Below are 22067 nucleotides of genomic sequence, written 5' to 3' on the forward strand. Positions count from 1 at the left end.
CACAGGATAAGGAAGAGAGGGTGGGAGGCAGAGTATGATGGGGAGGAGGGACAAGAAGGCCCTTTTAATGATGAGGGTAACTATTGCTGTTGTGAGCCTCCTAGGGCCCCTGGCTGGGAGGCTCAGAGGGCTGAGTCTGGGACCTGTGTTCCCCGGCAGGCAGGGACAAGGTGGCGTGGCAAGCATGGGGGCGGGGTGGGTGGGGAGGGATGCTGCATTTCTCAGCTGGGCAGCCATCAATTTAATGGTCCTTTAAAATGTCTGTGTATTAAAAATTTAAGAATACCACACTTTAATATTAAATATTCATAAGGTCTAGTATCTTGATAATAATGTAGATGTTTTAATAACAATTTTTGTCCTTCTTAAAATAAAATGAAAGAAACTTGCTTCTTTTAGCCTTTGTTCTAGAAAATAAACTTGTGCACTTTGACCTCTGTCCCCGAGGTGTCGCTCCTGTTCCTCCCCACCTGGCACTTATATCCAGGGGCCTTAGCTGCTCTGTCCTCCTGGGACAGACCTGGCCCGTGCTAGCTACTCTGAGGAATGCTAAGCATTCCCAGGTCTGTGTCCCCGTGTATACACGGAGGCCAGCTGACCCCGGCTCCGGCAGCGTCTCACTGGCAACGACATGCTGCCACTTGCCACCCTTCCCTGGCTCACCCGCAGCTTGCCTGCTTTCAGCCTTCCACGTGGGGCTGCCAGTGGTGCCCACACTTCCCTACACTTATGCTGCAGTGTGCCCAGCTGGGCTCCAGGGCCCGCCTCTGCCCTTTCTGGAGGCGGCTCTTCCAGGAAGGCGGGGGCCATGCCTATGGTCCCGACCACAACCCTGGCTCCTATGAACCCAAAGGAGACGGAAGTCACATGGGTCCAGTTTCCTCATCTTTAAAAGGAGCTGGCGGGGGGCCCGGCACGGTGACTTATGCCTGTAATCCCAGCACTTTGGGAGGCCGATGTGAGCAGATCACCTGAGGTCAGGAGTTTGAGACCAGTCTGGCCAACATGGTGAAAACCCCTCTCTACTAAAAAATACAAAAATTAGCCGGGCGTGGTGGCGCACGCCTGTCATCCCAGCTACTTGGGAGGCTGAGGCCAGAGAATTGCTTGAATTTGGGAGGCAGAGGTTGCAGTGAGCTGAGATAGGACCACTGCATTCCAGCCTGGGTGACAGAGTAAGACTCCATCTCAAAAATAAATAAATAAAAGGAGCTGATATATTAGATCTGGAGTTCTCAGGGACTCAGTCTGCTGGGGTGGGAGGTACTTCGTCAAATCTTTTGGATCGTGCATGGCTGCAGGTGATAGCGGGGGTCTCGTAGGGAGGTACTGCTCATGTGCAAGAGCAAGCTCTCCCCAGACAGCTTTTTTTTCCCTTTTTTTTTTTTTGAGACAGAGTCTCACTGTCACCCAGGCTGGAGTGCAGTGGCATGACCTCGGCTCACTGCAACCTCCGCCTCCAGGGTTCAAGTGATTCTCCTACCTAGCCTCTTGAGTAGTTGGGACCACAGGCGCCCACTACCATGCCCAGCTAATTTTTGTATTTTTGGTAGAGACAGGGTTTCATCATGTTGGCCAGGCTGGTCTTGAACTCCTGACCTCAAGTGATCCACCTGTCGCCTTGGCCTCCCAAAGTGCTGGGATTACAGGCATGAGCCACCATGCCCGGCTTCCCAGGCAGCTTTAAACTGCAGTGTGGAGTGGACAGACAGAGGTTCGGGACCAGAGAATTGCCTGAAGACATTGGGCCAGGTATGCAGTAGATGCTCAGATGTTTGATAAATGATGGCGCGAGGAACAAAAGCAGCCAGCTTTATTGAGCATCTTGTTTGCAGCAGGTACTGTGCAGACAGTACATCCGCCCCTCACAGCAGCCCTGGAAGTTTGCTGTCCATGTTTATAGCCCAGAGAGTTTCAGCGACGGTTCCAAAGACTCTCAGGAAGGAGGCAGAAAAAAGATCGAGAACCACTGGGAACTGGGTATCGGCAAATGTCCCTTCAGCCCTGACATTCTGGAATTCACAGCACTTCTGGATACACTGTGAAAAACCAAAGTGCCGTGGCAAAGCAGAGTTCCCAGAAGAAAAATACAGACTCATCTTTAGGCTGCAGAGATCGTGTGCCTGCATCAAGACCTTCCCTGGGTGACTCACTCCTGTAATCCTGCCTTGGGAGATCAAGGCAGAAGGATCACTTGAGGCCAGGAGCTTGAGACCAGCCTGAGCAACAGTAAAACTATATCTCTACAAAAAAAAAATAAAATGTAAAATTAGCTGGGCATGGTGGTCCACACCTGTGGTCCTAGCTACTTGGGAGGCTGAAGTGGAAGGTTGGCCTGAGCCCAGGAGGTTGAGGCTGCAGTAAGTCATGATCACAGCACTGTCTCCCAGCGTGGGAGACAGAGCAAGATCCTGTCTCAAAAAAATAAATAAAATAAAGGAACAATTAGAGTAAGACAAGCAGAGGCCAGGCGCGGTGGCTCACGCTTATAATCCCAGCACTTTGGGAGGCCGAGGTGGGTGGATCACGAGATCAGGAGTTCCAGACCAGCCTGGCCAACATAGTGAAACCTCGTCTCCACTAAAAATACAAAAATTAGCTGGGTGTGGTGGCACACGCCTGTAGTTCCAGCTACTCGAGAGGCTGACGTGGGAGAACCACTTGAACCCAGGAGGCAGAGGTTGCAGTGAGCTGAGACCATGCCATTGCACTCCAGCCTGAGTGACAGAGTGAGACTCTGTCTTAAAAAAAAAAAAAAAAAAAAAAAAGCAGGACTTCAACACACCTAGTGGAATAAATTTGTAAATTCTTGTCAATTCCCTTAAATTATCTTCTGGTCCTCATGTGACTCAGATTGGTAAACATCAACTGAGCACCCAGTCCATCCCAGATCCAGGAAATACAAGATTACTTAAGAAACTGCTTCCCCTTCAATTCAGTCAGTGCTAAAAGAGACCGACTTAACAGAAGACTGTAGAATGATGTGATCTGGGTGACAGGGGGGAGACACTCAGGGTACCAGCGGAGGTACCTCATCCAGGCTCAGGAGCCAGGGAGGACTTCCTGGAGGAGGTGAAACTGGAATTGAAGCTTTAAAAAGATTCATCATTGTAATCCATGTCACTTACTGTTCTGCATCTTTCTTTCTCTCTTAATTTTTACTTCACATGTGCAGTTCCATGCACCCGTGTCACCTGGATATTTATGGTCAGTAGCTGGTATTCGTCCTATCGATGAGTCAGAGCTGGCTTCAGCAGCTCCCAGTTACTGAACGCAGGCCTATGTCTGGTCTTCTACAAAAAAAAAAAAAAAAGTAAAATTAGCTGGGCATGGTGGTCCACACCTGTGGTCCTAGCTACTTGGGAGGCTGAGGTGGAAGGTTGGCTTGAGCCCAGGAGGTTGAGGCTGCAGTAAGTCATGATCAGTAAGTCTGTGAGGAGGGGCCTCAGTGAACACGACCAACACAGTGCACCAGCTGCCTCAGCTCTGAACCTTTCCAGAGAAAGCCCTTAACAGTTCTGCAAAGAACTGCATCCATCTATCCCCACACCTGGAAGCCCTTTGCAGCCTCCCTGGGAAATATCCCCCGGTCCTCAGGAAAACGCAGCCAGAGCCACTGGACCTGCTCAATTGATGATCAGTAAGATTATGCCAGCCTCTTCTGGCACCTTCGTTTTGGACCTAGAAGTGAATATGCGCTGCTGGTCAAGGAGGGGACGAGGCACAGGGAACATATTCTTTTTTTTTTAATTTTTTGAGACAGAGTCTTGCTCTTGTCGCCCACGCTGGAGTGCAGTGGTGTGATCTCGGCTCACTGCAAGCTCTGCCTCCCAGCTTCAAGTGATTCTCCTGCCTCAGCCTCCCAAGTAGCCGGGATTACAGGCACGTGCCACCACACTAAGCTAATTTTTGTGTTTTTGGTAGAGACAGGGTTTCTCCATGTTGGCCAGGCTGGTCAAGAATTCCTGACCTCAGGTGATCTGCGCACCTCAGCCTCCCAAAGTGCTGGGATTACAGGAGTGAGCCACTGTGCCTGGCTGAGAACGTATTCTTGGTTTTTTTTTTGTTTTTTTTTTTTTTTGAGACGGAGTCTTGCTTTGTCACCCAGGCTGGAGTGCAGTGGCGCGATCTCCACTCACTGCAAGCTCTGCTTCCGGGGTTCACACCATTCTCCTGCCTCAGCCTCCCTCCCGTGTAGCTGGGACTACAGGCGCCCGCCACCACGCCCGGCTCATTTTTTTTTAATGTATTTTTAGTAGAGACGGGGTTTCACCGTGTTAGCCAGGATGGTCTCGAGCTCCTGACCTCGTGATCCGCCTGTCTCGGCCTCCCAAAGTGCTGGGATTACAAGCGTGAGCCACCGCACCCGGCCGAGAACGTATTCTTTTTTTTTTTTTTTTTTTTTTTTTTTTTTTTTTTTTGAGACGGAGTCTCGCTCTGTCGCCCAGGCTGGAGTGCAGTGGCGCGATCTCGGCTCACTGCAAGCTCCGCCTCCCGGGTTCACGCCATTCTCCTGCCTCAGCCTCCCGAGTAGCTGGGACTACAGGCGCCCACAACCGCGCCCGGCTAATTTTTTGTATTTTTAGTAGAGACGGGGTTTCACCGTGGTCTCGATCTCCTGACCTTGTGATCCGCCCGCCTCGGCCTCCCAAAGTGCTGGGATTACAGGCGTGAGCCACCGCGCCCGGCCGAGAACGTATTCTTGATAAAGTTCTCCCTCAGCCCGGCCTCTCAGCTGCACAAGGCGTTAGATGTTCTTATGGGGCCACTGTGACTCTGACTCCGGACTCCTGTCTGGCATTACAGCTCCCCTGCAGAGACATAGCTGTAGGCACAAAGAACACCACATTCCTAGTGAACTAGGGGTAAATACAGTTGATGAAAACTCAAGCACAGGGCATGGGGTGGGCTCAGTGGCATTGATAAGGACACCAACAGACCTCAGACCATCTGCAGTGGACATCAGACACCTGAGCTAGGAAGTCCAAGAAGGGCAGACAATCCCAATACTCCCGGCATGTGGCCCCCATCCAAAGGTCTCTAGGTATGTATATGGCCTTCCCTTCCCACTACCTCTTGCCTCCCTGGCTGCCTGGCCCAGCAACCCACTGGTGTGGTCCCTGTCTGACCTAGGGGATGCTGCCAGCTGGACACTGTGAGTGCCGACTGGGGGCTGCCAATATGGACTCCCAGTGGTGTGAAAGTTCTCTAAGGATAGGGAGTTGCCTGGCTGGGTATGTTATTAAACTTTGAATTCCTCGTGGGGTTTAGGCTGGTGCCAGGTATGTGATAAGCACTCATTCATGATCTCAGAGGCTTAGGACATTTGCACATTAAAAGGAGCCTGCAGAGGCCAGCGCAGTGGCTCACACCTGTAATCCCAGCACTTTGGGAGGCTGAAGTGGGTGGATTACATGAGGTCAGGAGTTCGAGACCAGCCTGACCAACATGGAGAAACCCTGTTTCTACTCAAAACACAAAATTAGTCAGGCACAGTGGCACATGCCTGTAATCCCAGCTACTCAGGAGGCTGAGGCAGGAGAATTGCTTGAACCTGGGAGGCGGAGGTTGCGGTGAGCCGAGATCACACCATTGCACTCCAGCCTGGGCAACGAGAGCAAAACTCGACCTCAAAAAAAAAAAAAAAAGGGAGCCTGCAGAGAGCTCACAGGAATGAATCTCCAAGAGAAAAACGTCTTGCAGCAGGTGGGTATGTTTGAGAAATACAGGGTGCTTCGTATTCCTTTTGAGATCATACTGATGGACACCTGCCCACTCTACCTTTGTGATAAGCAGTCTTGCACTCAAGAGAATTCCTGGGCCAAGGAATGCTGAATGTGGCAGCCCAGCCTCAGACCGCCCCCTCCTGCAAATCACAGGTCAGCTGGGGGCCTGCACACCAGGCCCACTCTCACCCTTACCTTCACACCCGGGGTTGCAGAGCAAGGGGCACTGGCCAGGGGTCTGGCTGGAAACAGAGCAGTAAGGGGGTCTCTCCTTTGTAGTCACAAAACTCTCTGCTGGTCAGAACACACAACTCTGCAAAATTAAGTGTTTTGTATGTGTGTTATAAATATATACATATATACATGCTTACTTTTTTTTTTTTTTTTTTTTTTTTTCTGAGACGGAGTCTCGCTCTGTCACCCAGGCTGGAGTGCAATGGCCGGATCTCAGCTCACTGCAAGCTCCGCCCCCCGGGTTTACGCCATTCTCCTGCCTCAGCCTCCCGAGTAGCTGGGACTACAGGCGCCCGCCACCTCGCCCGGCTAGTTTTTTGTATTTTTTAGTAGAGACGGGGTTTCACCGGGTTAGCCAGGATGGTCTCGATCTCCTGACCTGGTGATCCGCCCGTGTCGGCCTCCCAAAGTGCTGGGATTACAGGCTTGAGCCACCGCGCCCGGCTATGTATGCTTACTTTTGCATAAAGAAACATTGGGGTATGAGAATGAGGGACAGGAATAGAAAGGACATTTCTTTTTTTTTTTTTTTTTTTTTTTTTTTTTTTTTTTGAGACAGAGTCTTGCTCTGCTGCCTGGGCTGGAGTGCAGTGGCCGGATCTCAGCTCACTGCAAGCTCCGCCTCCCGGGTTTACGCCATTCTCCTGCCTCAGCCTCCCGTGTAGCTGGGACTACAGGCGCCCGCCACCTCGCCCGGCTAGTTTTTTGTATTTTTTAGTAGAGACGGGGTTTCACCGTGTTAGCCAGGAAGGGCTCGATCTCCTGACCTCGTGATCCTCCCGTCTCGGCCTCCCAAAGTGCTGGGATTACAGGCTTGAGCCACCGCGCCCGGCCAGAAAGGACATTTCTAAAGTATACTTCATTGAGGCCGGGCACGGTGGCTCACGCCTATCCCAGCACTTTGGGAGGCCGAGGAGGGTGGATCACCTGAGGTCAGGAGTTTGAAACCAGCCTGGCCAACGATGTGAAACCCTGCCTCTACTAATAATACAAAAATCAGCCAGGCGTAATGGTGCGTGCCTGTAATCACAGCTACTCGGGAGGCTGAGGCAGGAGCCTGGTAGGCAGAGGTTGCAGTGAGCTGAAATCCTGCTACTGTACTGCAGCCTGGGCAACAGAACGAAACCGTGTCTCTAAATAAACAAATAAACAAACCTTATCGGAGGTTTTGAGCTTTAAGCCACATACTGTTTTTTGTATTCAAAAGTTAAAATTAATTTTTAATTAATTTGGGAAAGAGCATAATTTGGGGTGGGTCATTAGGGAGGGAGGGTGGGTAATTAGCGGATAAGCTGGGATCATGGGGAAAGGAAGAAGCCAGAAGGGGCTCCTGGAGTATTTTTGATTCTGTACAAAATGGAATTTTGGGAAACAACAAAGGACTGCTTAGAAACCAGCTACAGGCTGACCGGGTGCGGTAGCTCAGCCTGTAATTCCAGCACTGTGGGAGGCCGAGGCGGGCGGATTATCTGAGGTCAGGAGTTCGAGACCAGCCTGGCCAACATGGTGAAACCCTGTCTCTACTAAAAACTACAAAAATTAGCTGGACGTGGTGGCAGGTGCCTTAATCCCAACTACTTGGGAGGCAGAGGTAGGAGAATCGTTTGGACCCGGGAGGTGGAGGTTGCAGTGGGCCAAGATAAAGTCATTGCACTCAAACCTGGGGGACAAGAGCAAGACTTCTCTCAAAAAAAAAAAAAAAAAAAAAAAGGAAGGAAGGAAAAAGAAAAGCCAGCTACAGGCCAGGGGCAGTGTCCACACCCGTAATCCCAGGACTTTGGGAGGCCAAGACCGAAGGATGGCTTGAACCCAGGATTTGAGACCAGCCTGGGCAACAGTGAGCCCCTGTGTTTACATAAGAAAAGAAAGTCCAGTGGGGCAGCATGCACCTCATGCACCTATAGTCCCAGCTACTTGCAAGCATAAGGCAGTGAGCCATGAGCCCACCACTGCACTTCAGCCTGAGCAACAAAGACCCTATCTCAGAAAAAAAAAAAAAAAATCTGCTACCATGCAGAAAACCAAACATTTACTGCAGCCCACCTGGAGCTTCAGAGCCATAGAACTAGAGCTGAACAGCACCTTAGAGGCCACTACATTAGGTGGTTCAGCAACTGAGACCCAGAATTGCTGCTAAGCTTCCTCAAGATCCCACATCAATGTATGGCAGAATCGAGAACCTGGCATCCCGACAAGTCTGGCTTTGCTCTGATGCTGGTCTGAGGTGGACGGTGACATCCAGAACCTTGGCTTCACCCACACATCCAAGTAACCCAAAGACCACAGGGGCCAGCGTCCTGCTGGGAAGGTATGAGAGGGGACCACAGCAAACAGCCAATTGGCACCTTAAGTCCCCACGATGACTGGGAAGCAGGGATTCCTTATCCAGGACAAGCCTGAAGCAGGCTGGCAGACCTGCCCCCCTTTCAGTGGTGCCTGGTCTCCTGGCACCTGCCCCTATTCCCCTCTCCCCTGAAGACCAAAGAACCTCAGGCAGTAGGTTTTGTCACTTCCTTTTGGGGAACAGGCTTCAGGCTGTGTAGAGGGTATAAAGCCCCAGTTATGCATGCCACATATACACTGGCGTGCCTTGTAGGGTAAACGTGCAGGGCATAAACACAGCATCAAAACATGCCACAAGCCCTTGAGGCTCACGAGCTCATAGGAGAAGGCATGATGCCCACCCGCGTCCCTGCATCTGCCAACACAGGGTATCTTGTGCTGGGCTGCCTGAGGTGCTGTCCTTGCCTGTCATCCTCCTTTTCTCTTGCAGCCTTAGGTCCCAGCCCGGGATGGTTTCCACTGCGTGCCTGGGCCTCCAGGGCTCCTCCGTGCCGACGCATGCTTGCTGTGGGCGTGGAGCTTACCATTCTCACCTGGCAGCCCCAGTTATGGCTCCCAGCCTGGGGGAGAACTTCCCTTTCCAAAGTTAGATAACAGGCTGAGCTCTCTGTCAGAGGATTGGCGCGACAGCTCCACGTGCTGCAGCTGGCGCAGGGCCAGGCCCGCCCTGCCAAGCAGCGGGAAGGGAAGGCCTGGCTGCAGCCGGAGCTGGCAGGTGGCCAAGCCGGGGGTGGACGGGCGGGCCGGGACTGGTGCTGGCCATTGGCTGCCTCAAGGATCCCACCCCGCCTGCCTCCCCTTAGCCTGCGGCTTTGGCCGGCCCCTGCCTCTCCAGCTGCTTCTGAACTCCCTGGAGCAAGCACCTCCTGCTGGGCTGTGTGAGCTGCGACCGGTTCCCAGTGGCCCCTGCCATGGATATGCCTGAGGTCCTCAAGTCCCTGCTGGAGCACTCTCTGCCTTGGCCAGAGAAGAGAACAGGTAGGAGCGCAGGTGACCGGCAATGGCTGGCTGCCCAGGTACTCGAGGGTGCGAGGGGGCAGCCACAAGCACAGTGGCAGGACACGCATCTCCAAGCCAGGGAGGGTCCCGGTAGTGGTGTGTCCTTGGTCTCAGGGTGCAGAGTGCGGAGAGGGGTTCGAAGAGGCATATGTCACACCGGCTCTGGGACTGTTTCCTAGGCCTGCTGGATTTGGGGAAGCCATGGCCAGTGTGTGGCCACTGACAGGTGCTGTGCTCATGTGGGACCAGGACAGGACAGGACAGGACGGGGGTCCTGTTGAAAGAATCTGGCTGGACGCTGACTGCTTATGAAGCTCCCTCCCGCTGTACGCTGGGGGTGGCAGAGTGGCAGGGACTGTGGATTTGGGGAGCAGAAGCCTGGGTCTGAAGCAGAGGCTTTCCTTGGTGCGCCTGCTGCAGCTCCCGCTTGCCGGAGGGCTGAACTCATGGATGGGATGGAAGCTGTTATGTAACAGGACCACAAGGCTCGAAGCCCTGCGTTCCTAGGATGCCACAGGCAAAACACGCGCGAGGGAGGAGAGAGGAGGGCGTGGACCACGGGGCAGACCTGGTGGCCAGCACCAGTTGTCTCCTGAGTCCTGCCTGGGAACCCCATGGCCAGATTAGTTTGGGAGAGAGTCCTGATAAATCTCTCTCCAAATCTCTTCTGTTCCCAGACTTCAGGGGTCACCCCCAGGTCCCCAGGGCTCCAATTCCTCCTTGCCTTTACAGGGGCCCATTGGCCTCTGCTGCCTGAGTCTGACTTGGGTGCCTGGGGTGTCCTCTCAGGGGACCTTTCTCAGGCCTCCCTCTCATCCTGCTGTGCCAGCACCTGCTACCTAGCATCACCAGGTGGCCCTGGTGGTCCCTACAGGACTTCCTTCCACAGGATGCTCTCAGCCCATTCCCAAACCAGAGCCAGGAGACAGACCCCACAGCCCCTGGCCTCCCTTCACCCCTCTGGCACCGGGTGTGGGTTTGCTTGTGCTAAACCAGGAAAGGAGGGTCAGCAGGTTCTGTTCCTAAGGACACATTGCCCGAATGGGGAAGGGGGTTCTGGGAGCTCAGGGCAGGGGCTCCTGAGCTCTCGCATGCAGCTCTGGGCTCAGGCCCCTCCAATCACACCCCATACTGTCAAATGCTGGGACACTCCAGGCCACCCTCCAAGATGAGTGTCACAGAAGGCGCTCCTGGGGCCTCCTAGAACTGGGGACACCAGTTGTTCACCAGGAGAAGGCCACCTCCTCAGGGAAGCCCTCTGCAACTCAGCCCGAGGGATCTGCCCCCGTTTGGAGTCCACACCCACAAACAAGCCATAGCTGACTTTTTTGGCATCTCTGAGTGGCCTGTGAGGGTTGGCAGAGCTGAGCACCTATCCAAAAGCTAAGGTGGACGGTCCCCTCCTTGTTCCAGGAACCCAGGAAGGGTGGTGCAGCCGCTCCTGGCTCCCCTCAGGTGTCCCAGGATGTCCCCCAGCACGCACACGAAGGGTGAGGCTGCCAGTGCGGTAGGGAGGATTCTCAGGGGCGACTCGGGGCACTGCTCCTCAGATGAGGATAACAAGGCCTTTGAAGTGTGGCAGCAGCTGCCAGGCTCTGGCTCCCAGCTGGTCTGCAGAGCCCTGCAATAGCCGGAAAGTCCCCCTCCCTCACTGTGGATGAGCGAAGTCAGGGCCTGGCACATAGGGGACCGCCCAAGGTTTCAGGCAGAGCTTTGCCTAGCACTGGCAAGCTGTGGCCGAGAATTAGTTAGTCCAGCGTGGCTGGGCAGGTCCAACGGGTGTGGGCCAGTCTTGGGTCACCTCCTGTCCCTTCATGTGGCGTCTCACTGAGGGTGAGAAGCATGAGGTCCCACGGGACTGACAGATGCCTGCAGCCAACTGCTAGATAAAATGGGGGGAAGAGGGTTGAAGAGCCATAGGGGTCACAACGACCGCAGCACATTTTTGCCCCCTAATCTGCGATCAGTTTCCCAAAGCCGCCCGAATCTCCAGACCATTTATAAACACAAATGTCTACCTGAAAAGCAATAGACCTTGTTGAAAAGAGGGTATATCCGCCACACAGAATGATTACGGAATTACTTGCCATTGGGGACCATGTACTTAAGTTGTTGTTGAAGCGGCTTCTCTCCCATCTCCCACTGCTCTGACTTTGGGTTTGAATGGGAGAAAGACGACAGAGACCAGGTGCTCCAGAAAACAGGGATGCCCTCAGGCCCGCGTGCCCTTGCTTTGGTGGACTTCCTGCTGCTCCCGTCCGGTGGAAGGGGGCAGTTATCTCTTTGGAGGACTGTTTACAAACTCCCCATTTTCTCTTCTTTCGCTTGCCCCGTGGCTGTGCTTCAGCACGCATTTAGGTCACGTGCAGAGCGTATCTCGCCTCCAGCGGGAGGGAAGTGTACTGGAAAGCCATGCGGAGTGTGAGAAACTCCAGGTGTGCTCTCTGCTCTCTGCTCCATGCAGTCTCTCACTCCACTTTCATTTTCTTTCTTTCCTTTTTTTTGAGACAGAGTCTTGCTCTATCGCCAGGCTGGAGTGCATGCAGTGGTGCAATTTAAGCTCACTGCAACCTCCGCCTCCCGGCGGAGAGAATTCAAGCAATTCTCCTGCCTCAGCCATCCAAGTACCTGGGACTACAGGTGCCGCCACCATGCCAGGCTAATTTTTGTATGTTTAGTAGAGACGGGGTTTCACCATGTTGGCCAGGATGGTCTTGATCTCTTGACCTCGTGATCCGCCCGCCTCGGCCTCCCAAAGTGCTGGGATTACAGGCGTGAGCCACAGCGCCCACTGTTTTTTGTTGTTGTTGTTTGTTTTTTTAGACATTGTCTCACTCTGTTGCCCAGGCTGGAGTGCAGTGGCGCAATGTCAGCTCACTGCAACCTCCACCTCCCATATTCAAGCAATTCTCCTACCTCAGCCTCCTGACTAGCTAGGATTACAGGCACCTGCCACCACGCCTAGCTAATTTTTGTATTTTTAGTAGAGACGGGTTTCACCATGTTGGCCAGGCTGGTCTCAAACTCCTGACCTCTAGTGATCCAGCTGCTTCGGCCTCCCAAAGTGCTGGGATTACAGGCGTGAGTCACTGCACCCTGCCTCATTTCGTTTTCTAGTTCGATGACGCCCCTTGAAACCCAGACTTGGAGCCCCTCTCCCTAATGCTGCCCCTGGGCCTCCCAGCCCAATCCATGTAGACCTTCCCTCTTTCCTGTTCCTGGATAAACAGACTTTCTCTGCCAGAACTGACCAGCTCCCAGACTCCCTTGGTTTCCAGCGACAATGGCTGCTTGGTAGCCTTCACTCTAGGTCATGAGTTCAAACAATTTCCCTTTTGGTAGAGAAATCCATTTCCAGCAAAAGGGTGGGTCTGTAGCCCAAGCCCTGACTCAGTTTCCCCTCTCTGTCCCTGGGACCTAAATCCTGAAAACCACTCTTCCTGTCTTCACTCCCACCCTGTCTCCCAAGGATCCTTTTCCAAGAGTCGATTCTGTTCCAGAATGCTCACTCCAGCTCTCACGTCTTTCTCTTCCAGCTTCTGGAAAGACACGCGTCTCTAAATCATATGATTAGCATTTTATACCCTATCCTTCCCTCTCCCGTGGGGCCTTGGCTATGCTTAGAGATACCCCTCCCATTTTCCTGTCATCTCCAGTCGCTCAGGCCTCCGTTTCAGGGAGTTATGGAGCCTGAACACACAGCTCGAAGGCTGAACAAGGCCTTTGCTTTGGGCTGGGCAGGTGGCATCCCCATCTAGGGGCACTCCTGATCTAGAATCCTTTCTGGACAAGGCAGCATGGCCCTGGGAAGAGAGCAGGGGACTTATGATCAGAGTCAGGACACAAATCCTAATTCTATAACCCACTGGTTGGGACTTGCCCCCCTCTCTCTCCATCTCCAAACTTTAAAAAGCAGAAAAGAGTATCTGTGTCACGAGCTTGTTGCCAAGATTAAGTGAGCTATCCCATGTGAAAGTGTCTGCAAACCGTGAGGTGCCGTGCTGATTTTTTCTGTGAAAGGCAAACAGCAGCGTGGCCTGGCATCGTGCGCCTTCTACCTACATCCCACTTGCAACCTGACCCTCATTCCCTTCTTTCCACCTTCCTTTGAAGAACTGGATGTTACAAGTTGGTGCATACACACACACACACACACACACACACACACACACACACACACACACAGCTGTCTCCTTGGAAACACGTGCTGAGGCTCCTAGAGGCATGGTGCCACCTGCCCTGCATGCAACAGGACAGCCCCATTTCATAACAGGCAGGATCTCAGCAGGACTTGCTGGGGCAGAGGCAGGGGTACAGGAAGAGAGCGCCTTGGTGTCATCCTCTTGGTGGATTGAGACAAATGAGCCAAGAGGGTGGACTCGGTGCAGCCTGGGTCTCCTGAGCTTGGCCTGAGTAAAGGGCCCTGTGTTTGCCTCCATGCACAGCCTGGGAACCAGAGCAAAACTGAGAAATCGAGGAGTTTGTTTTCAGGGATGAGGATAGGGGAGAGGGCCTTCTACGTGCTGGACATGTTAGCTCGTTTAATCCTCACTACCTCCTTCTAAATGGTATATTTCCCCTGTTCTTCTGGTGAGAAAATGAACTCAGGGACACTGGCTACCCTCAGGGCCAGTCTCTCTCTTCTTCCTTCCCACCCTAGGAGCCCAGAGCCTTCTTCTCTACCTGCCCCCCACCCCACCCCTTCAGAGAAATGTGAGAAACAAATTCTCACCAAGTGCCAGGCATTGACGGCAGTGTCAAGGCGTGCTCCTTCCAGATGGCTAGGCTGCTACAGGACGGGCTCCTGACTTGACAGCCACCATCTCCTGAGCATGTGCCAGGACTGTATTGCGTGCTCCTATGTCATTATCTGTGCAATGGCTCTGTAAGGAAGGTATGATCATCCACTCTGCAAATGAGGACATCAACGCTCAGAGAGGGAAGGCCACACAGTTGTTGAAGGATTCAAACCCAGTTCCTCCTGACACCAGGCTCGTGCCTACCCATAGGGTTCTCTGGGCTCTGAAAGCATGCCTCTGGCGGTAGCTCTTGGTCGCCCAGCCACTCATCATGTGCTTCCAGAGCATTTGCTATGCTTGGGGAGCCCGGGGTGAATGAAACCAACTCTACTCTTGCTCCCCTGGTGTTTGGATTCTAGAGGGGAGACACAATCAGCTGTGTTTAGGCAGGAGGCGCTGGTGGTCAGGACCAGCCTCTCCTTCAGTGCTGAAGAGAAGAATGCTTTTAGCACTTTTGAGAGTACTGATGAGGAGAGCAAGAATCAGAGAAGAGCCTCCACCCACCACTTCTCCCCTGGAACACACTGAGACCAAGGTACAAACCACAGAGCCCAGCCACAGGCATGTGGGCTAAAAAGGAGAGCTGCTGGCAAGGCTTGTGCGGGCAGACTTGCCGAAGGATGGCTCATGTTTGCTGTTCCAGGTTCAATTGTGAATCAAACACAGTGACTGTTATTTAACATTATTAATGCTCCAAATGCGTATCACTTAGCTCTGAAAGGTTTGGTTAACCGTTGTACTAGCACCAAGAACAAAGCAAGCCAACAAATATTTACTGATGGGGTGGGAATTTTTTTTTTTTTTTTGAGACGGAGTCTCGCTCTGTCACCCAGGCTGGAGTGCAGTGGCCGGATCTCAGCTCACTGCAAGCTCCGCCCCCCGGGTTCACACCATTCTCCTGCCTCAGCCTCCCGAGTAGCTGGGACTATAGGCGCCCACCACCTCGCCCGGCTAGTTTTTTGTATTTCTTAGTAGAGACGGGGTTTCACCATGTTAGCCAGGATGGTCTCGATCTCCTGACCTCGTGATCCGCCCGTCTTGGCCTCCCAAAGTGCTGGGATTACAGCCGTGAGCCACCGCGCCCGGCCGGGAATTTTTTTAAAAAAGAAAAAAGAAAAAAAAAAGTATATTTTTACTGAGTTACTACCCTGAACAAAGCACTGTGCCCTCCTGCATTTGACTTGGGCAAAAGACACAGATAACCGGGCTTTGTTAGAGCTCAATGGAAGAAGCCTTATCACCCTCCTGCTCTCACACATCCCAGGCCCATGTCCCATTTTCAGTAACTCAGAAAACAGAATGGGACTGTTCTACTAGGCGCTGAATACATGCCCAAACAGATCATTATAGGGTATCTGGCCAAAGGCTCCTGTGTTGGACTTTTAGCTCCTCTAAACTTCAAGTTTCAGTAAAAATAATCCAAACTGGCAAAATGGCTTCATGAAAATCACTTATTCTGCATATGCTCAACTGACAAAGTTTTTGTTTTGTTTTTGTTTTGTTTTGTTTTGTTGAGACGGAGTCTCGCTCTGTAGGCCAGGCTGAAGTGCAGTGGTGCAATCTCGGCTCACTGCAACTTCCACAGTGATTCTCCTGTCTCAGCCTCCAGAGTAGCTGGGATTACAGGTGCCTGCTACCATGCCTGGCTAATTTTCGTAGAGATGGGGTTTTGCCATGTTGGCTGGTCTTGACCTGCTGGCCTTAAGTGAGCCACCCGTCTCAGCCTGCCAAAGTGCTGGGGTTACAGGCATAAGCCACCGTGCCAGGCCTGAACAAAGTTTTTAGCTTGGGCTGGTTAGCAGGTTTCTGGAACAGTAATGACTAGAATATACAGCCAGTCGTCTAGCTCTGGAAAATGGACATTTCACATCCAATCTTGTCTGTGGTTTAGACTCTAAACCCACCCTCAGGCCCGCAGCCTTGTCCTCATACCCAGAATAATTCTACTCCTGACCCAACACAGCTTGAACGGGAGGGGAAGGGTGGGTACCCACCCACTCCACACTGTATACCGTGCCAGGCAGGCACCTGGCATCACACATCACAGGTCATCCTCACAGCCACCCTGTGAGGTGGGCATATCCATCTCTGTTTCCAAGGGAAAGTAACTGAGGCTTAGGAGAAGTCGCTTGCCCACGGCCATGTGGCGGGGTCAGCAACTGAGGAGGGTCTCCCCACAAAGTCACTGCTGTCCCAGGACCCATGCTTCCCTAAAGAAACCAGTGTGGTTTTGTTTCTTGTTTTTTGTTATTTGGAGACAGGGTCTCTCTCTGTCACCCAGGCTGGAGCACAGTGTGGCACAATCACAGCTTACTGCAGCTTTGATCTCCTGGGCTCCAGCAATCCTCCCACCTTAGCCTCCTGAATAGCTGGGGCTACAGGTGCACTACCACACTCAGCTAATATTTTTTTCTTTGAAAAAATGGAACGCTTCACGAATTTGCATGTCATCCTTGCACAGGGGCCATGAGAATCTTCTCTGTATCGTTCCAATTTTAGTATTTGTGCTGCTGAGGCGAGCACATCAGGCTAATTGTTTACTGTTTGTAGAGATGAGGTCTCACTATGTTGTCCAGGCTGGGCCGCTGTTCCACATCATACCTTTATTTTTCTCTCTTTTTTCCCCCTGAAAAACCTCTCTAATCTCTCAGCCTTTAAAGTCTTAATCATGTAATAACATGTTCTTCTTAAGGGGTTTATTTCTTCTTTTTTTTTTTTTGAGACAGAGTCTCGCTCTGTCTCCCAGGCTGGAGTGCAGTGGCATGATCTCGGCTCACTGCAAGCTCCTCCTCCCGGGTTTACGCCATTCTCCTGCCTCAGCCTCCTGAGTAGCTGGGACTACAGGCGCCCGCCACCACGCCCAGCTAATTTTTTGTATTTTTAGTAGAGACGGGGTTTCACCGTGTTAGCCAGGATGGTCTCAATCTGCTGACCTAGTGATCCGCCTGTCTCGGCCTCCCAAAGTGCTGGGATTACAGGCGTGAGAAACTGCGCCCGGCCGGAGTTTCTTTCTTTGTAAGGCTCACAGACTATGGAAATTAGCTAACTACTTCTCTCAACATTTATACCCCCACTAAGATGGGGCAAGGTCACACCATTTTTTTTTTTTTTTTTTTTTTTTTTTGAGACGGAGTCTCGCTCTGTGGCCCAGGCTGGAGTGCAGTGGCGCGATCTCGGCTCACTGCAAGCTCTGCCTCCCGGGTTCACGCCATTCTCCTGCCTCAGCCTCCCGAGTAGCTGGGACTACAGGCGCCCACAACCGCGCCCGGCTAATTTTTTGTATTTTTAGTAGAGACGGGGTTTCACCGTGGTCTCGATCTCCTGACCTTGTGATCCGCCCGCCTCGGCCTCCCAAAGTGCTGGGATTACAGGCGTGAGCCACCGCGCCCGGCCATTATTCCCACTTTAGTGATAGGAGACAGACATAGAGAGAGGCCGCTGTGGTGGAGAATGAAGAGGAGAACATAATGGCTCCCACCTGCAGGATGGCACTGTTTAATGCTGCAAACTAGCAGTGTAGCTAACCTCTCACAGCTTGCAATTAAGCACAATAGAGAACGTGTTTACAATGCTCCTGCAGCATTTGTGACACATCATTTACCCTCTGGTTATCCAGGGGGAAAAAACCCTCTTTGGGAAGTGTCAGTACATGAACACCAAGTTCTGGAGGCTTAACCTGCCAGTCTCACTTCTCACCAGCATCACTTGCCTGTTACGGTAGTTGCTCCAGGCTGGGAGATGACTGGAGTAGGCATTATTCATTTTGGATAACTACAGCTAAAAAAAGAAAATCTAAATCTTTACTTCCTCTTACTACATCCCATCTTTCTCATAAACACGTGTTAGAACCTTCCACTGTTATCATTAATCATCCTCTAATACTTTGAGAATGGGTTTTTCTTCCCAGCAATAATGTCATATTAGCCATGAGACTATATGGATATGACTCTAAGCCATCAATCAAGTCTCCTCATGGCCGAACTAGCAGGTTTTTAAAAAAGCTTCCTATATTGTTTTCTTTCTTTTTTTTTTTTTTTTTTTGAGACAGAGTCTCACTCTCTCGCCGAGACTAGAGTGCAGTGGCAAGATCTTGGCTCACTGTAACCTCCGCCTCCCAGGTTCAAGCAATTCTCCTGCCTCCGCCTCCGCCTCCTGAGTAGATGGGATTATAGGTGCTCACCACCATGCCCAGCTAAATTTTTTTTTTTTTTGAAACACGGAGTCTCCCTCTGTTGCCCAGGCTGGAGTGCAGTGGCGCGATCTTGGCTCACTGCAAGCTCCACCTCCCGGGTTCACACCATTCTCCTGCCTCAACCTCCCAAGTAGCTGGGACTACAGGTGCCCATCACACACCCAGCTAATTTTTTGTATTTTTTAGCAGAGACAGGGTTTCACCATGTTAGCCAGGATGGTCTTGATCTGACCTTGTGATCCTCCCGCCTTGGCCTCCCAAAGTGTTGGGATTATAGGCGTAAGCCACCGCACCTGGCCTATTTCTTTTTATTTTTATTTTTATTATTATTTTTTTTTGAGACAGAGTCTTGCTCTGCCGCCCAGGCTGGGGTGCAGTGGCCGGATCTCAGCTCACTGCAAGCTCCGCCTCCCGGGTTTAGACCATTCTCCTGCCTCAGCCTCCTGAGTAGCTGGGACTACAGGCACCCGCCACCTCGCCCGGCTAGTTTTTTGTATTTTTAGTAGAGACGGGGTTTCACCGTGTTAGCCAGGATGGTCTCGATCTCCTGACCTCGTGATCCGCCCGTCTCGGCCTCCCAAAGTGCTGGGATTACAGGCTTGAGCCACCGCGCCCGGCCTTTTTTTTATTTTTTGAGACAGTCTCTCCTTTGTTGCCCAGGCTGGAGTGCAGTGGCATGATCTCGGCTCACTGCAAGCTCCGCCTCCTGGATTCACGCCATTCTCCTGCCTCAGCCTCCCAAGTAGCTGGGACTACAGGGGCTCGCCACTGTGCCCAGCTAATTTTTTGTATTTTTAGTAGAGATGGGGTTTCACCTTGTTCTCGATCTCCTGACCTCGTGATTCACCCGCCACGGCCTCCCAAAGTGCTGGGATTAGAGGCGTGAGCCACCGCGCCCAGCCTATTTCTGTATTCTTTTTTTTTTTTTGAGACGGAGTCTGGCTCTGCTGCCCAGGCTGGAGTGCAGTGGCCGGATCTCGGCTCACTGCAAGCTCCGCCTCCCGGGTTCACGCCATTCTCCTGCCTCAGCCTCCCGAGTAGCTGGGACTAAAGGCGCCCGCCACCGCGCCCGGCTAGTTTTTTGTATTTTTTAGTAGAGACGGGGTTTCACCGTGTTAGCCAGGATGGTCTCGATCTCCTGACCTCGTGATCCGCCCATCTCAGCCTCCCAAAGTGCTGGGATTACAGGCTTGAGCCACCGCGCCCGGCCTATTTCTGTATTCTTAATGGAGACAGCGTTTCACCATGTTGACCAGGCTGGCCTCAAACTCCTGACTTCAGGTGATCCACCTGCCTCAGCCTCCCAAAGTGCTGGGATTACAAGGGTGAGCCACCATGCCCAGCCCCTGTATTGATTTAATCAATTTCCTTGGAATGCCCTTTGTCTAGGTTAGCTTCCCCTAAAGATATTTAAGTTTAGCCACACACAGAATTCTCACTAACAATTCTACAATGCAACCAATTTTCTGTACACGATTAACTATTTTCACTACAGAGAGTGACACAAGCAACCTACTAACTTCTAGGATAATGGATATGCCAACAATTTTGGTAAAATTATGAAAACTACATTTGTTGAAGGTTTGCAACTGTGCACCTACACAAATTGGCTCACAGAAACCCCGTAAAGTAGGCCAGGCGCCGTGGCTCACGCCTGTAATCCCAGCACTTTGGAAGACCCAGGTGGGTGGATCACCTGAGGTCAGGAGTTCGAGACTAGCCTGGCCAATGTGGTGAAACCCCCGTCTCTACTAAAAATACAAAAAATTAGCCGGGCACGGTGGCAGGCGCCTGTAGTACCAGCTACTAGGGAGGCTGAGGCAGGAGAATGGCGGGAACCCGGGAGGCGGAGCTCGCAGTGAGCCGAGATCCCACCACTGCACTCCAGCCTGGGCGACAGAGTGAGACTCCATCTCAGAAAAAAAGAAAAATAAATAAATTAGCTGGACGTGGTGACGTATGCCTGTAATCTCAGCTACTCAGGAGGCTGAGGCAGGAGAATCGCTTGAACCCAGGAGGCAGAGGTTGCAGTGAGCCGAGATTGTGCCACTGCACTCCAGCCTGGGCAACAAGAGAAACTGTCTTAAAAAAAAAAAAAAAGAAAGAAAAAAAAACAACCCCATAAGGTAAAGCCCGCCCCAACTCCATTTGACATAAAAGGAAAAGGAGGCCTGAAAAGGTAAAACAATCGAGGCATCAGATTCAGAAAATGACTGAGGTTCAGTTAGAGTGGCAGCGAGAGCTTGAATTTTCGAATCAGACCCATCATCCTGTCCCTACCACCACCGAAAGTCCTTCAAATGTCTTGCTTTCCAGGCCTGGTCAGCTACCCAACTTCTTTTTCCTTCTCAACCCCCTACAAAATTATTTTATTTATTTTTTGAGATGAAGTCTCCCTCTGTCGCCCAGGCTTGAGTGCAGTGGTGCGATCTCGGCTCCCTGCAACCTCCCACTTCCCAGGATTCTCTGCCTCAGCTTCCCCAGTAGCTGGGATTACAGGCGCCAGCCACCATGCCCGTCTAATTATTTCTGTACTTACAACAGTGTCGGGGTTTCGCCGTGGGCCAGGCTGGTCTCGAACTCCTGACCTCAGGTGATCCGCCCGTCTCGGCCTCCCAAAGCGCCGGGATTACAGGCGTGAGTCACCAAGCCCAGCCTCAACAAAATTCTGATTGCATCAGCTTGACAACTTTTAGCTGGCTGTGGGTGTTTGGATCATGTGTCTACCCCCTGAACCAAGGGCTATCACTATACCACCCCCCAACCCCTCCTGCTAGATGGGCTGGGCCACTGCAGGGATGCTGGATAAACAAGCCAAGCTCTGCCTTCCGGGAGTAAACCGGGGAGTCTAATGTTGCTTGGGTTTGCAGCGGAGTCTGATTTGTACTATAAAGGGGTACAAAGTTCTGAGCGCTGTTTAGGAGCAGCTTTACATTTATGTACCGCTCGACATATAACATTTTTACAGATTCCTGCAGAACTTCCGGGGAGGATTTATATTTTAAGAGAGGAGGTGGTTCTCCCACAAAACGTGGGATCGGTACCTGGTGTCAAGGTTGTTTTTGTTTTCTAGGTAAAAGAAGGGAGAGTCCTAGAAAGGAAAAGAATTTCCCATCTGTTTGGGACTGTAGAGATTATCTAGCCCAATCTCTTAATTTTATGGCCGAGGAAACAAGTTCCAGTGAAGCAACCGGACTTTCCCAAGGTCATAAACTAGTAAGTGGGAGGGCGGAAGCATGTACCCGGGCTCTGGCTCAGGACAGAGCCTCAGGGATGCTCCCTCCACGCTAGTGTTTATCTGGATGCGTGGGCAACCCGACACCCCGCTCTGGGGCGGCCAACCCTGCTCTGGCCATCCCTACGACTCGGCAGGTCGCGGTCCTCGGTCCTGCCCTCAGGCGACCTCTGGGTCGCGTGGGAGCCGAAGTGCGGGCTGGGCTCTGCGTCCCTGCCCCGCGACCCTGGGCAGAGTCCCCAGAACAGAAAGGCCTGTCCTTCCCTTCCCCTCCCGCCCAGCCGCAGCCCCGCACGTGCGGCGCCTCGTGCACCTCCCTGGGCCCCGCCCCCGCCCTCCATTGGCTGTTCCCGCGCCTTCCTCCTCTGCCCCCACCCCACGCGACCAGACTCGGCTGCGGCTCCACGTGACCCACGGGGGGCGGTCACGCAGCGCGAGCAGTAGCTCGGATAGGTCCCCTTGGCCGGCCAGGCCGCTCCGAGCCCCGCCCCTCTTGGGTGGCGCGTCTGGAAGGTTGCAAGTCGGGGACAAGAGGGAGA

General features: G+C 52.4%; 2 protein-coding genes, 1 long non-coding RNA gene and 1 other non-coding gene across 6 annotated transcripts in view; 2 read left to right on the forward strand and 2 right to left on the reverse strand.

The window, feature by feature from the left end:
* Positions 1-1589: 1589 nt before the first annotated feature.
* Positions 1590-21797, reverse strand: LOC139358741 (uncharacterized). 3 transcript variants are annotated; one of them, XR_011614171.1, is made up of 5 exons: positions 21536-21797; positions 5922-6039; positions 4624-4825; positions 3129-3293; positions 1590-2243 (listed from the first exon to the last, which is right to left on the reverse strand). It is a non-coding gene; the product is annotated as an uncharacterized lncRNA (long non-coding RNA). The 3 variants fall into 3 exon arrangements; XR_011614170.1 differs by lacking the exon at positions 21536-21797 and adding an exon at positions 20833-21001; XR_011614169.1 differs by lacking the exon at positions 21536-21797 and adding an exon at positions 8645-8932 and having other exon boundaries at positions 1591-2243.
* LOC105464381 (TEF transcription factor, PAR bZIP family member) overlaps positions 9119-22067 on the forward strand; it is a 29602-nt gene continuing 16653 nt past the window's right edge. The window contains exon 1 of the mRNA XM_011712216.2: positions 9119-9281. Within this exon, the coding sequence (XP_011710518.1) occupies positions 9215-9281 (67 nt within the window). The 5' untranslated portion in view covers positions 9119-9214. The remainder of the gene's footprint in view (positions 9282-22067) is intronic.
* On the forward strand, positions 11117-17219 carry LOC105464535 (uncharacterized). Its single transcript, XM_071080899.1, is given in 8 exon segments — positions 11117-11135; positions 11412-11713; positions 11715-11745; positions 11748-11807; positions 11810-11841; positions 11843-11887; positions 11890-11941; positions 11944-17219. Coding segments are annotated over 8 exon segments (678 nt in total). The 3' UTR covers positions 12081-17219.
* On the reverse strand, positions 16518-16624 carry LOC112423606 (U6 spliceosomal RNA). Its single transcript, XR_003014093.1, has one exon. It is a non-coding gene; the product is annotated as a U6 spliceosomal RNA (small nuclear RNA).

Source organism: Macaca nemestrina, chromosome 15, assembly GCF_043159975.1.
Source record: "Macaca nemestrina isolate mMacNem1 chromosome 15, mMacNem.hap1, whole genome shotgun sequence".
Classification (NCBI taxonomy): domain Eukaryota; kingdom Metazoa; phylum Chordata; class Mammalia; order Primates; family Cercopithecidae; genus Macaca; species Macaca nemestrina.